Source organism: Lepidochelys olivacea, assembly GCF_965140295.1.
Source record: "Lepidochelys olivacea isolate rLepOli2 genome assembly, chromosome: 1".
Classification (NCBI taxonomy): domain Eukaryota; kingdom Metazoa; phylum Chordata; order Testudines; family Cheloniidae; genus Lepidochelys; species Lepidochelys olivacea.
In genome coordinates, this window is record NC_140411.1 from 267,640,929 (window position 1) to 267,653,377 (window position 12,449).

Below are 12,449 nucleotides of genomic sequence, written 5' to 3' on the forward strand. Positions count from 1 at the left end.
TTGGGGCAAATGCGGTTGTATCATAGAGCTTGGCTGTAGACAGTGGATCATGTGGTGTGGTCTGGATGAAAGCTGGAGGCAGGTAGGTAGGAATAGTGGTCAGTAGGTTTCCGGTATAGGGCGGTGTTTATGTGACCCTCACTTATTCGCACTGCAGTGTTCAGGAAGTGGATCTCTAGTGTGGACTGATGCAGGCTGCGGTTGATGGTGGGATGGAAATTGTTGACATCATGGTGGAATTCCTCAAGGGTTTCTTTTCCATGGGTCCAGATGATGAAGATGTCATCAATGTAGCGCAAGTAGAGTAGGGGAATTAGGGGACGAGAGCTGAGGAAGCGTTGTTCTAAGTCAGCCATAAAAATGTTGGTATAGTGTGGGGCCATGCGGGTACCCATAGCAGTGCTGCTGATTTGAAGGTATACATTGTCCCCAAATGTGAAATAGTTATGGGTGAGGAAAAAGTCACAAAGTTCAGCCATCAGGTTTGCCGTGACATTATCGGGGATACTGTTCCTGACGGCTTGTAGTCCATCTTTGTGTGGAATGTTGGTGTGGAGGGCTTCTACATCCATAGAGGCCAGGATGGTGTTTTCAGGAAGATCACCGATGGACTGTAGTTTCCTCAGGAAGTCAGTGGTGTCTCGAAGATAGCTGGGAGAGCTGGTAGCATAGGGCCTGAGGAGGGAGTCTACATAGCCAGAGAATTCTGCTGTCAGGGTGCCATTGCCTGAGATGATCGGGCGTCCAGGATTTCCAGGTTTATGGATCTTGGGTAGCACACAGAATACCCCAGGTCAGGGTTTCAGGGGTGTGTCTGTGCGGATTTGTTCTTGTGCTTTTTCAGGGAGTTTCTTGGGAATGTTTCTATATTTTTGGAGTGGCATAAGCAAATTGCCACAGTTATAAAAACAAAAGTAAGCGTGCCAAAGCATGCAGAAGGCATTGTTTATTATAGAAATCTAAATTTTTGTGACTAGAAGTAGATTGTCACCTTTGGGGAATAGAGGGCAAGCTAGGTTTTTGTTTTGTTTTTTGTTAAGGGAGTGCTTTGTTTTTTGTCACAATGCTTAAAGCTTATATATTTCCAATGTAAACATATAGGATAAAAATGACAGATGGTAGCATAACATAATTTTAGATAGCAAGGCCCCGGGGGCTGCTTCTGATCCTACACAACTATATAACAATAGAACTCCTTCATGACCCAAACCCTGCAGAGTTCCCCCAATTCTCTTAATAATCCATGCAAAAATGCTGTTGCTATAGTAACACATGCTGTAGCACTACTTGACTGTCAGAATAACCTCAAAAATAACAGATTTAGAAAATGAATCTTAAAATGCAAAGTAAACAAACATGCACTCTTAAAAAGCCCCCTTTCTCTTTTCCCCCAAGAAAAACCAACCACTCAAAAAACAAAAACAAAACAACAACAAAAACCCACCTAGGGTTTGATGCTCCAGTATTGTAATGGGTGATACAGTGAGTTTAAACCAAGGGAGTAAAAACTGGTGGAGAGCAATAAATTCTGAATTTAATCTTGGGTCAATGGGCTGGAGTCTGAATTTAGGACTACTTACTCGCATTTGGACAGTATATTTGCAAACGTGAACGCTCCAAACTTTTTTCTGTTAAATGAAAGTTTAGAATCTGAATGTTAGTGGGGCCATATAGATTCATAGATACTAAGGTCAGAAGGGACCATTATGATCATCTAGTCCGACCTCCTGCACAACGCAGGCCACAGAATCTCACCCACCCACTCCTGTGAAAAACATCTCACCTATGTCTGAGCTATTGAAGTCCTCAAATGGTGGTTTAAAGACTTCAAGGAGCAGAGAATCCTCCAGCAAGTGACCCGTGCCCCATGCTACAGAGGAAGGCGAAACATATCATGCAGGCTGGAACTGGTTCATGGGCCGGTTATTCTATATACGTGAGTTAGACGTGAGCAAAGTAACCACATGAGGCATGGAATTAAGATGGAAGTGTAATTTAGGGATTGTCTTCACTACTGCGCTACGTTGGTGCAGTTGCATTGACGCGGTCTCCTGTCGATGTAATTACTCCACCTCAACAGGAGGCCGAAGCTATGTCGGCAGGAGAGTGTTTCCCACCGACATAGTGCAGTGTAGACACTGCTTTAAATCAATGTACCTTATGTTGGGGGAGGGAAGGGGAGAGGGTTTCAAGTTACATCAACTTTAGCAGTAGTATAGATAAGCCCTTACAAGATGTGTAACTTTATTTAGTGTAACTTTGTTCTAAGGGTAGGGTTTTTCAGAAGTGTTCAGCATTGACCTATATCATCTACTGAAATAAATGATAAAACTGTGATTCACTTCAGTGGGATCAAAGATAGGCTAACACAGTATAATTTTGAAAATCCCACCCTACAACTCCTTACTAAGGATGGGGGCAGGAGGTAGGATCACAGTCAAGAAAAGGGGGATGATCTGTGTAAATAGAAAAATGCCCACCTTTTCTCCCAACAACCGTTATAGAATAATGACAGTGTTTAAAATGAAAACATAAAATGTGTTTCAAATATCCTCAGTGGCTCCACAGTAGACATAATTTTGAGTCTGTGCAACAAAGACTTGAAGCAGGAAACAAAACGGTAACAATAGAATCACTTTCCCTGAAACCCCTTGCCCTTGCTGTTTAGGGCAAACAAACATAGCAGTTTTTTTTTTGTTTTTTTTTTTAAATGAAAAAGCAATAAGTATTCACCATACATAACAAGTTACCTTTTTTCATCATTGGTAAACATCAAACTAAAAATGAAATCCTAAATTGTGATTAAATTTCTACTACTTCTCTGCAAAAGCCACTGGCCAATTCAAGCTAAAATGGTTGTAGTTATATATATATTTTTAATTAATATAATATTTGGCTGTGGAAAGAAGATCCCATTATCTTCTGGTGTTTCTGCAATATTCTACCTACTGTACAATTTCTAAGAGCAGTAAAAATTTAATGTTAGTTTTCATTCTCTGCAAGCTGTAGTGGAAAAATAATGTAAAAATTAAAATTTAAATTAAAATGCTCTTTTTTTCAATTGAAAAGTTGCAGGGTTTCTGGTGTTGTACATTATACATAATCTGAATATTATTTGTAGACTGAAGGTGAGTAATAAGAGGATTTCAGAGACAGAGACTATTTAAAATACAGCTTACTGTAGCTCATCGCATCTTTTTTTCTTTAGGTAATATAATATGCTTTACTGATTATTGATTGAATAGATGCACTGTATTAAGTTGAAAATGCAGTATATTTATCAGTTTCTGGAAATGTGAAGTTTCTCAATCAATCTTAGCATTTTTAACTATGGTAAAATAAAGCAAAATGTTTCTGCATAATGTTCCAGTAAACTTAATTTTCCACAGAGGCCTTCATCAGCAAACCTCTCACCAGGGGAGGAGGAAGAGGAAGATGTCCGGGAAAACAGTTGTGGTCCTGCAGGTTTATGGGAGGCACTGACACCCTGCAATGGATGTAGGAACCTTGGATTCCCCATTCTTGCACAGGTATTTATCTTTCTATCTTAAAATCTGTAAGTTATAGAGCAGTGGTTCTCAAATTTTTTTCATAGATCACTTGAAAATTGCTGAGGGTCTTGGTGGACCACTTAATGATCTTTCCAAATGTTGTTTGTACCATTAGCTAACTATTGTAAAGCGCTTTGGATAAAAGCGCTATATAAAAAATGTTATTATAATGAACATTTTTTGTTCTACAAATAAAAGCACACAACTCATATTTTAATATCAGTAGTCTTACCTTTCTAATGAGATGGATGTGCCCTCTCTCCCCCGCTGCGGCAGCCCCCGAGCTGGGGCTATAAAGGACGGGGGGGTCTCTCCCTCTCTCCCCGGCCGAGGCAGCCCCTGAGCAGGTGCTGGGAAGGATGGCCATCTCTCCCCAACAGCCTCAGCCCTGGAAAGTCACCTCTTTCTCTGGCTACCACAGCCCTGCACATCCCAAATTTCCCCCAACCCCCTCTTCTCATCCCACTGTCCCCTCCCATCTACCCCCATTTCTCCTAAGGCCACCACCTCACCTTACATGTGCGTCTTCTCCAGGGTCCAGGCACGTAATTAGTGAAGCCATGCCTGCACGGTTCCACTAATTAGGTGGGTGGCCCTTCATTCTTTTGTGTGCAGCTGCCCAGGCGTACACCTTAGAAGGAACTATCTGCAGACCACCTGAATGGAGCAGTGGTCTGCAGACCACAGTTTGAGAACCTCTACAATAGAGTATTCTTACAATCTTTCTCTGCCAGACCCTTTGCAGCTGTTTCTATTATCATGTTTCTAAATCTATAGGAGTGCAATACAGTATCATCTAGATCAGTGACTACTCTACTCCTTAAAGGAATCTGATTTGTCTTGTATCCCCAAGATTCACCTAATTTAAAAACTACTTGCTTACAAAAGTGGACATAAAAATACAAAGTATCACTGCACACTAATACTGAAAACTTGCTTACTTTCTCATTTTTACGATATAATTATAAAATCAACTGGAATAGAAATATTGTACTTACATTTCAGTGTGTAATATATACAGCACTATAAACAACAGATTGTATGAAATTTGAAATTGTATGAAAATTTGCTAGTGCTTTTTATGTAGCCAATTGTAAAACTAGGCAAATATCTAGATGAGTTGATGTACCCCTGGAAGACCTCTGCATAGCCCCAGAAGTATGGTTACCCCTGGTTGAGAACCACTGATCTAGATTATAGACGTAATCTACTGGCACAAAAGTATCTACTACACACTTCTATTTATACAAAATAATAAATCTTTTCCCTGTGCTTTCCTCTAGAAAACAGTAACATTTTAAAAATGGAATAATGTACAGAAAAATAAATGTTATGAACAATGGACATCCTGTAGAAGTAGCAAAATTCTAATTTCCTGAACACTCTTTAAAAAGACACAGAGCAAAAGTGCCTAAGTGATTTCGAGATCCAATGAGACTTAGATTCTGAAGTGCCTAAGTCACTTTTGAAAATGGGAATGTCTCCTAAGTCACATAGGTACTTCTGAAAATTTTGTCTGCAATCTTTTAACTACAGAATTTAAAAGGGTAAGCATCATATTGTATTACCCATCTAGTTAAGCTTTATGTACAAAATGTTCAATTTACAAAGGCAATTTCAGAGGTTTGTTTACCCATGGTTTTGGCAGATTATTTCATTCTTCTTGGGAAATTCACAGGCTTTTCACAAGGCAACTGTGGGTGTCAGGGAGATGAATTTCTTCATGGTCACGTAAGACCATTAGACCACTGTACAGCTGCTACTGCATACACATGGGACAAATTCTCCTCTCAATTTTGTAACACATGAAAATTTGGCTGTATGTGTCTGATATTTTAGGCAAGAGTACATCTTGAGCTTAATATCTTAAGCTTTCTTGGAGAGCGTATTTACATATAACATTTTAGATAAGCTAAAATAGGTGGCTGTCTTTCAACTGCATCAAGCTTTCAGTAACAAGTTGTTTGGGGGTTTTTTTTGTTTTATTTTTTAGAGCATGAAATCTACTGTATAAAAGGGCAGCTGCTGTTGATGCCCCTCCCCTCAACCCCCAGAATAAGGAAATGTTTTAAAATAGCATCAGAATATGTAACATTTGTTAATATTGGAGCTGTTTGAAAATATTCAAATGGAACAGTTTTCCATTGAAAAATATTGATTCAATGAAACTGAAACATTTGTTTGAACTTTTGTTGTATTATAAATTAGAATATAATAGTCAATATGACAAAGATGAAACATTTAATGAAAATTCCAAGATTTCAGTTTTTCTTCCTAGTTTGGGATTAAACAATATTTTGAAATCTTGAAATTACCTGCAGGTCAGAAATTCCTTCCCCTCTTAGTATAAAGGCACTGCAGTTCCTTCCTCCTAGAGTAGTTTGGGGACTTAATACTACATCTGAAGTGATATAATAGTATACCCCAAGACTCCTCCTTTGTAGTTTGTATAACTTCCCCAAAAAATCTTTCACTTAAATCCTGACATTTGTCAAGTAATCATTAACACTCTTGATATTCTGGAAAAGGATAAAGGAAAATGGCTAAGAAATGTAGGGCTAAATCCTCCTTATCCACTGGAAGACTAAACACTAGCATCTATGCAGGCATGCCAGTAGGTGAGTCCTGTGCAAGGTGAATCATACTGCCACAGAGCAGGATGGCATATCAGGAATGTCCAGCTCATCAGGTCTGCCCAGTACATCAGAGTACTTGCTGTCTCCTTTCTCATGGTGCAACTTTCTTACTTCTGTTATCATAGAATCATAGAATCATAGAATATCAGGGTTGGAAGGGACCCCAGAAGGTCATCTAGTCCAACCCCCTGCTCAAAGCAGGACCAATTCTGTCTTGCACTTTTGTTGTGCTACTGAATGTGGGCTTGTCCAATTTCTTCTATCGATTTCAGTGAAGCAGGATCAGTCAATTAATGAACTTGAATAGTGACAATCAAGATTTAGTCAGTGCTCCAGCTTTTTATGAGCTGCTTGTTTCTTCAACATTTCAACAGTTGCTTTCTACTTCATGACATTTATAATTTCTAGACATCTTTAACATCTTTGGTATGTAACAAGGTGCAGTGTTATCAGATCTCTAAAAGATATAGCAGTATTTTAGGTTCTTACTGGTTATCAACTCCTAGTTTTTCATAAATTACTTTTAATGTTGGTACTTTTCTGCTTTGGAGTTATGTCATTTATTGATTGATTATGCATTAATCTTCCCATGGTGAACATGTGTGAATCATAGAAAAATAGGAATGGAAGGGATCTCGATGGGTCATTTAGTCCAGACCCCTGCACTGAGGCAGAACTAAGTATTATTTAGACCATCCCGATGGATGTTTGTCTAGCCTGTTCTTAAAAAACCTCCAGTGTCGGAGATTCTGCACACTCCTGAGGTAATTAAATACCCTTACAGTTAGGAAGGTTTTCCTAATGTCTAACCTAAACTGCCCTTGCTGCAATTTCAGCCCATTTCTTGTCCTATCCTCAGAAGTTAAGGAGAACAATTTTTCTCCCTCCTCCTTGTAAAAACCTTTTATCATGTCCCCCCTCAGTCTTCTCTTCTCCAGACTAAACAAACCCAATTTTTTTCAATCTTCCCTCATAGCTCATATTTTCTAGACCTTTACTCATTTTTGTTGCTCTTCTCTGGACTTTCTCCAATTTGTCCACATCTTTTATGAGGTGTGGTTCCCAGAACTGGACATAATACTCCAGTTGAGGTCTTATCAGTACTGAGTAGAGTGGAAGTATTATTTCTCATATCTTGCTTACAACATTCCTGCTAATACATCCTAGAATATTTGCTTTTTTGCAACAGTATTACATTGTTGACCCATACTTAGTTTGTGATCTACTATGACCCCCCAGATCCTTTGCTGCAATACTCCTTCCTTGGCAGTCATTTCCCATTTTGTATTTGTGAAATTGATTATTCTTTCCTAAGTGTAGTACTTTGCATTTGTCCTTAGTGAATTTCATCCTATTTAACTCCCATTTCTCTAGTTTGTCAAGATCATTTCGAATTCTAATCCTGTTCCCCCAAAGCACTTGCAACCCTTCCCAGCTTAGTATTGTCTGCAAACTTTATAAGTGTACTCTCTATGCCATGATCCAAATAATTTATGAAGTTATTGAACAGAACCAGACACAGGAGAGATCCCTGCAGGACTCCACTCAATGTGCCCTTTCAGCTTAACTGTGAACCATTGATAACTACTTTCTGAGTATGGTTTTCCAGACTGTTGTGCTCTCACCTTACAGAAGGATCGTCTAGGCTAGTGGTCACCAACCCATCAATCATGTTCAACTGCTTGATCCTGGAGCCTCTTCCAGTTGATCACGATCTCTAGGCCGCTAAAAGTCTGGCAGCGCAGCAGTGCTCAGGCAGACTGCCTGCCTGTCCTGGCACCATGCCACTCTCGGAAGTGGATGGCTGCTGGCACATCTCTGTTCCCCTGGGGGGACGGGGGAAGAAGGCGGGGTGAGGTTGCTCCGCACGCTGCCCCCACCCCCAGCACCATCCCCGCAACTGTCCCCACAACTCCCCAAAAAACAAAAAATAAGTAAAAAGACATTTTAACGTTTTGGCCATGCTGCGTTTTCTGTTCTCTTTCCTTCCTCGTGTAGTAATGGCCCTATCCTGTTTCTGGTCTTCCTCTTGTTTCTCATGTATTTGTAAACTGCTTTCTTGTTACCCTTTATATTCCTAACTAGTTCAACCTTGTTTTGTGCTTGCTCTTTCTAATTTTGTCCCTTCATGCTTGTGTTGTGGGGTTGTTTTTATATTCATCCTTTGTAATTTGACCTAGTTTCCACTTCTTGTATGACTCTTTTTTGAGTTTTCATATCATTGACAATCTCCTGGTTAAGCCAGCATTGCCTCTTACCATACTTCTCATCTTTCCTCTGCATTGGTATAGTTTGCTCTTGTTCCCTTAATAATGTCTCTTTAAAAAACTGCCAACTCTTCTGAACCCTTTTTCCCACTTAGACTTGCTTCCCATGGGATCTTACCAACCAATTATCTAAGTTTGCTAAAGTCTGCCTTCTTGAAGTCCATTGTCTTTATTCTGATGTTTTCCCTGTTTCACCATTCCCTAAAATCAGGAACTCATCATTTCATGATTTCTTTCATCCAAGCAGCCTTCCACCTTCAGATTCTCAACTAGTTCCTCCCTGTTTGACAGAATTAAATCCAGAATAACCTCTCCCCAGTTGCTTTCTACACCTTCGATAATAAAATGTTGCCTATGTTGCATTCCAAGAGCTTGTTGGATAATCTGTGTCCTGCTGTATTTCCCAACAAATGTCTTGGTAGTTGAAGTCCTCCATCACCACTAAGTCCTGTGTTTTTGGATGATTTTGTTGTTTAAAAAGTCTCATCCACCACTTCTTTCTCCTATTTAGGTGGTCTATAGTAGATCCCTAGCATGATATCACCGCTGTTTTTACCCCTTTTATCTTTACCCAGAGACTTTCAACTGGTCTACCTCCCATTTCTCTATCTCAGCCTCGTGCAAGTGTATACATATTTGATATACAAGGCACCTTCTCCCTTTTTTTCCCCTGCCTGTCCTTTCTGAACAATCTATACCTTTCTATACCAGAATTGCTGTCATATGAATTATCCCACCAAGTTTCTGTGATGCCAATTGTCATATTTGTGATTATTCGTTAGTATTTCTAGCTCTTCCTGTTTATTTCCCATACTTCTTGCATGAATATACAGACATCTAAGATGTTTATTAGATTTCCCCTCTGTATTCCCTCTTGTGTCTCCTTCACCTGGGCTGTGATTTCCCATATTGACCCCCAGATTCTGACCTCTCACCCAAGTCTCCATGTTTTGGATTTACCTGTGGGCTTTTATCTCCTGCCCCCATTAAACCTATTTTAAAGGTTAGCCAGTCTGTATCCGAAGATAGTCTTCCCCTTCCTTGATGGTGGACCCCATCTCTGCTCAGCAGTCTGCCTTCTCAGAACAGGGTCCCATGGTCAAGGAAGCTGAAGACCTCCTGTCGACACCACCCGCGCAGCCATGTATTTACCTCCAGGATGTATCTGTCTTTGCCCAGATTATTTTGAGTGATTTCATAATTTAAAAATAATTTTCCTTGCCTATTTTTAACATAAGACAAATGTAAGGGCTACTATAGTAGCAATGAAATTGGTTCAAGATTGTTTTCCAGATATGGGCTGGTCCCTTTTCCCTTTTAATAAAGGAGGTTCATTTCAGGATTTACTTAAACTGGAGGACAGTAATTTCCTGAACTAGTTTGCTTCTTTTACACTTAAATTGTTTACACTTACATTGTTTACACTAGTTTTCTTCTTTTACACTTAAATTGTTATTAAGCAAATTCAGTTTTAATAAAAATCATCTGTCACTCACTAAGAGGATAAAAAGGCTCTTTAATTGTGTACACTTAACTCTGTCTCTTTATTTTTGCCCAAGTCCTCCATTAGGTCTCAAAATATATCTAGACAAGTATTATATAAAAATGAGCTTTTGTTTTTTCTATTTTTTTTCCTATCGGACTAAAGGGGAAAAAGCCAAAGAGTAATAACATTCAAGAAGATACAGGGATAAGATCTGTGGTCGAAATGACAATATACTATATCTCAGTATCACTGTAGAAATGTCTATGTTGATATTAATACTGCACGTCTCTATCGGGACATCTGTAATTCTTATCCAAATGCTTCCATGCTCTAAATAGGGATCAGCACTGCCTGTGCACAAAGTTCATAAGAGGCTTATTACCTTAATAAACCCCTATTCTAAATTTGGCCAAACTAAAGCCCATGTCAGACACAAAAGAAACCACATCTCTGGTGTGTAATCAGCTACCACAGGTAAAGAGCCACTAGGAAGATGGATGGGCATACGTATATTGCTACAGATATGGGTGTCTGCTGATGCTTACCACATAATGACAATTAAAACTTTGTGTGGCCACTTCCGGAAAGATAGGGCTGTAACTCTAGAGAGATTTGCAAACCTTGCTCCAAGTTAAATGTTTGTATTTTGTATCTTTGATGTATCCTTTGTATACATATCCACAATTAACATGGCCCAAACTAAGACTATCATAATTCACACATTTATAGTGAGCCTCCGAAAATAGATGAACTTTGGAGTGTGACTTGGTCTGCAGATATGGGCTCTGGAAAAACAAATTCCAGAATTGAGGACTCCTCACTGAGAATGTAGAACTGTTAACTTAAGCACTTTAAAGTATTGCAATAGCTAATGAAGAGAGAAAGAAACTGTTTTCAAGTTATCCAAGACATAAATCATTTACATTTTTTTAGATTTAAACTAACAACTTGATTTGGTTCCTCAGCTTGTGATGGGTTCAATCCAACTCCTATATTTCTCATGTAACACTGCAATAAGAAGTGTTCTTACTAGTCATGTCAGCACATTTGACATGTCAGAAATTCAGATCTCATTATGGAGACACATACAAATATAGAAATAAAGTATTTGGCTTCATCCTTTAAAAAATGCACCTTTTTTTTCCTGAGAAGCCAAATAGGAAGAATGGTCTGTCAATTATTGAACACCATCAGTTAGTACATTTTGCATTTCTGTTCTAGCTGGGAATAAATCTTAACTATTCTCTAAACACTGTATTTATAGATTAAAGGGGAAAGGCAAATGGAAGTTGATTTCTACTTTAGATAGGCAGTTGGCAGAATAATTCTAATTAAAAAGGTAAATCCTGAGTGAGATGAAGACAGTGTTTGTCTCTGACCTAATGAGCTAGCAGTATTAAGGGAAAAGAAGGATTGATTTTCAAGTTTGAGACTTGTTTGGTTTCTTTACTGTATTTGTATTTTAGTTCAGAAAAAGAGGTTGGCTGGCCAGAGTTCTGAGTATGTAATAGCTAATATCACATCCATACAGAATTCTGCTGCAAAGCTCAGTTTCCTAGTGCAGTTTGACCATGTCATCCCTCTCTTCGAATCCCTCAACTGGTTCCCTCTTCTCTATCGTGTCAAATATAAGCTACTTTTATTTATTTTCAAGGTCCTTTATATTCAGTCCCCGCCCTACCTATCAGCTCTCATTTGCTATCAATCTGTTGATTGATTGCCTCCACTCAGCCTACGATGACAGCCTTCGCTACCCACTTGCTAAATTTCAGACAAACACCTTTGTGCTTTCTTTCATACTGCTCCACATGCTTATGTGGTGCTTATGTAAACATCTGCAAAGCCACCTAATTATCCACCTTCAAATCCTTCCTCCGAATTCTCCTTGTGATAGCTACAAAAAAAACCTTGACAGTAGTCGGGCTCTTAGTGTGCAGGGACCATTACCTGTCATGCTGACCAGTATTATCTCATTGTATTCTTGTACTCCCCAATCTGTTTTTTATCTTATACTTAGGTTGCAAGTTCCTGGGACAAGAACCATCCTTTTGTTCTGTTTTAGCACAGTGCCTAGTGGGGTTGTGGTCCATGACAAGGTGTCGTGGGTGCTACGGTAATACAAATTAATAATAATAATTTCTGTTGTACTATGCGTAGGTTTTAAAAATATCTGACAATAATAACTGAACTTTCATGAAAGTAGCTCTTGTAGTCAGTGAGGACACAGCAGCTCCATACCCACTCCAGTTCAGTGTAGGAGGGGAGACCCTTATCCCCAGCAGTGTATCTGCATAACAGAAACCTTCCTTTACCCCCTCCTCGACCCTGAGATAATTTTAAATAAAATAAAACCCAAATTAAAAGTTGGCCAGAGGATGAATTCAGCCTACAACCCAGAGCTCTCAGTCCCCGCAGCACTCTAAACCTCTAGTGCCGGAGGGTTCATTGGCATTTGTTTACCCTGAAGCAAGCTTTTTGGTATGTTAATACCAGCCTTTATTCAGGTGAA

The 12,449-nt window shown here is 39.2% G+C and overlaps 1 protein-coding gene across 6 annotated transcripts in view; it reads left to right on the forward strand.

The window, feature by feature from the left end:
- Positions 1-12,449, forward strand: part of ANKS1B (ankyrin repeat and sterile alpha motif domain containing 1B) — a 754,152-nt gene that overhangs the window by 183,047 nt on the left and 558,656 nt on the right. For all 6 annotated transcript variants that reach the window (XM_084617338.1, XM_084617337.1, XM_084617336.1 and 3 more), the window contains exon 9: positions 3,390-3,530. In XM_084617338.1, the coding sequence (XP_084473464.1) occupies positions 3,390-3,530 (141 nt within the window). The remainder of the gene's footprint in view (positions 1-3,389; positions 3,531-12,449) is intronic.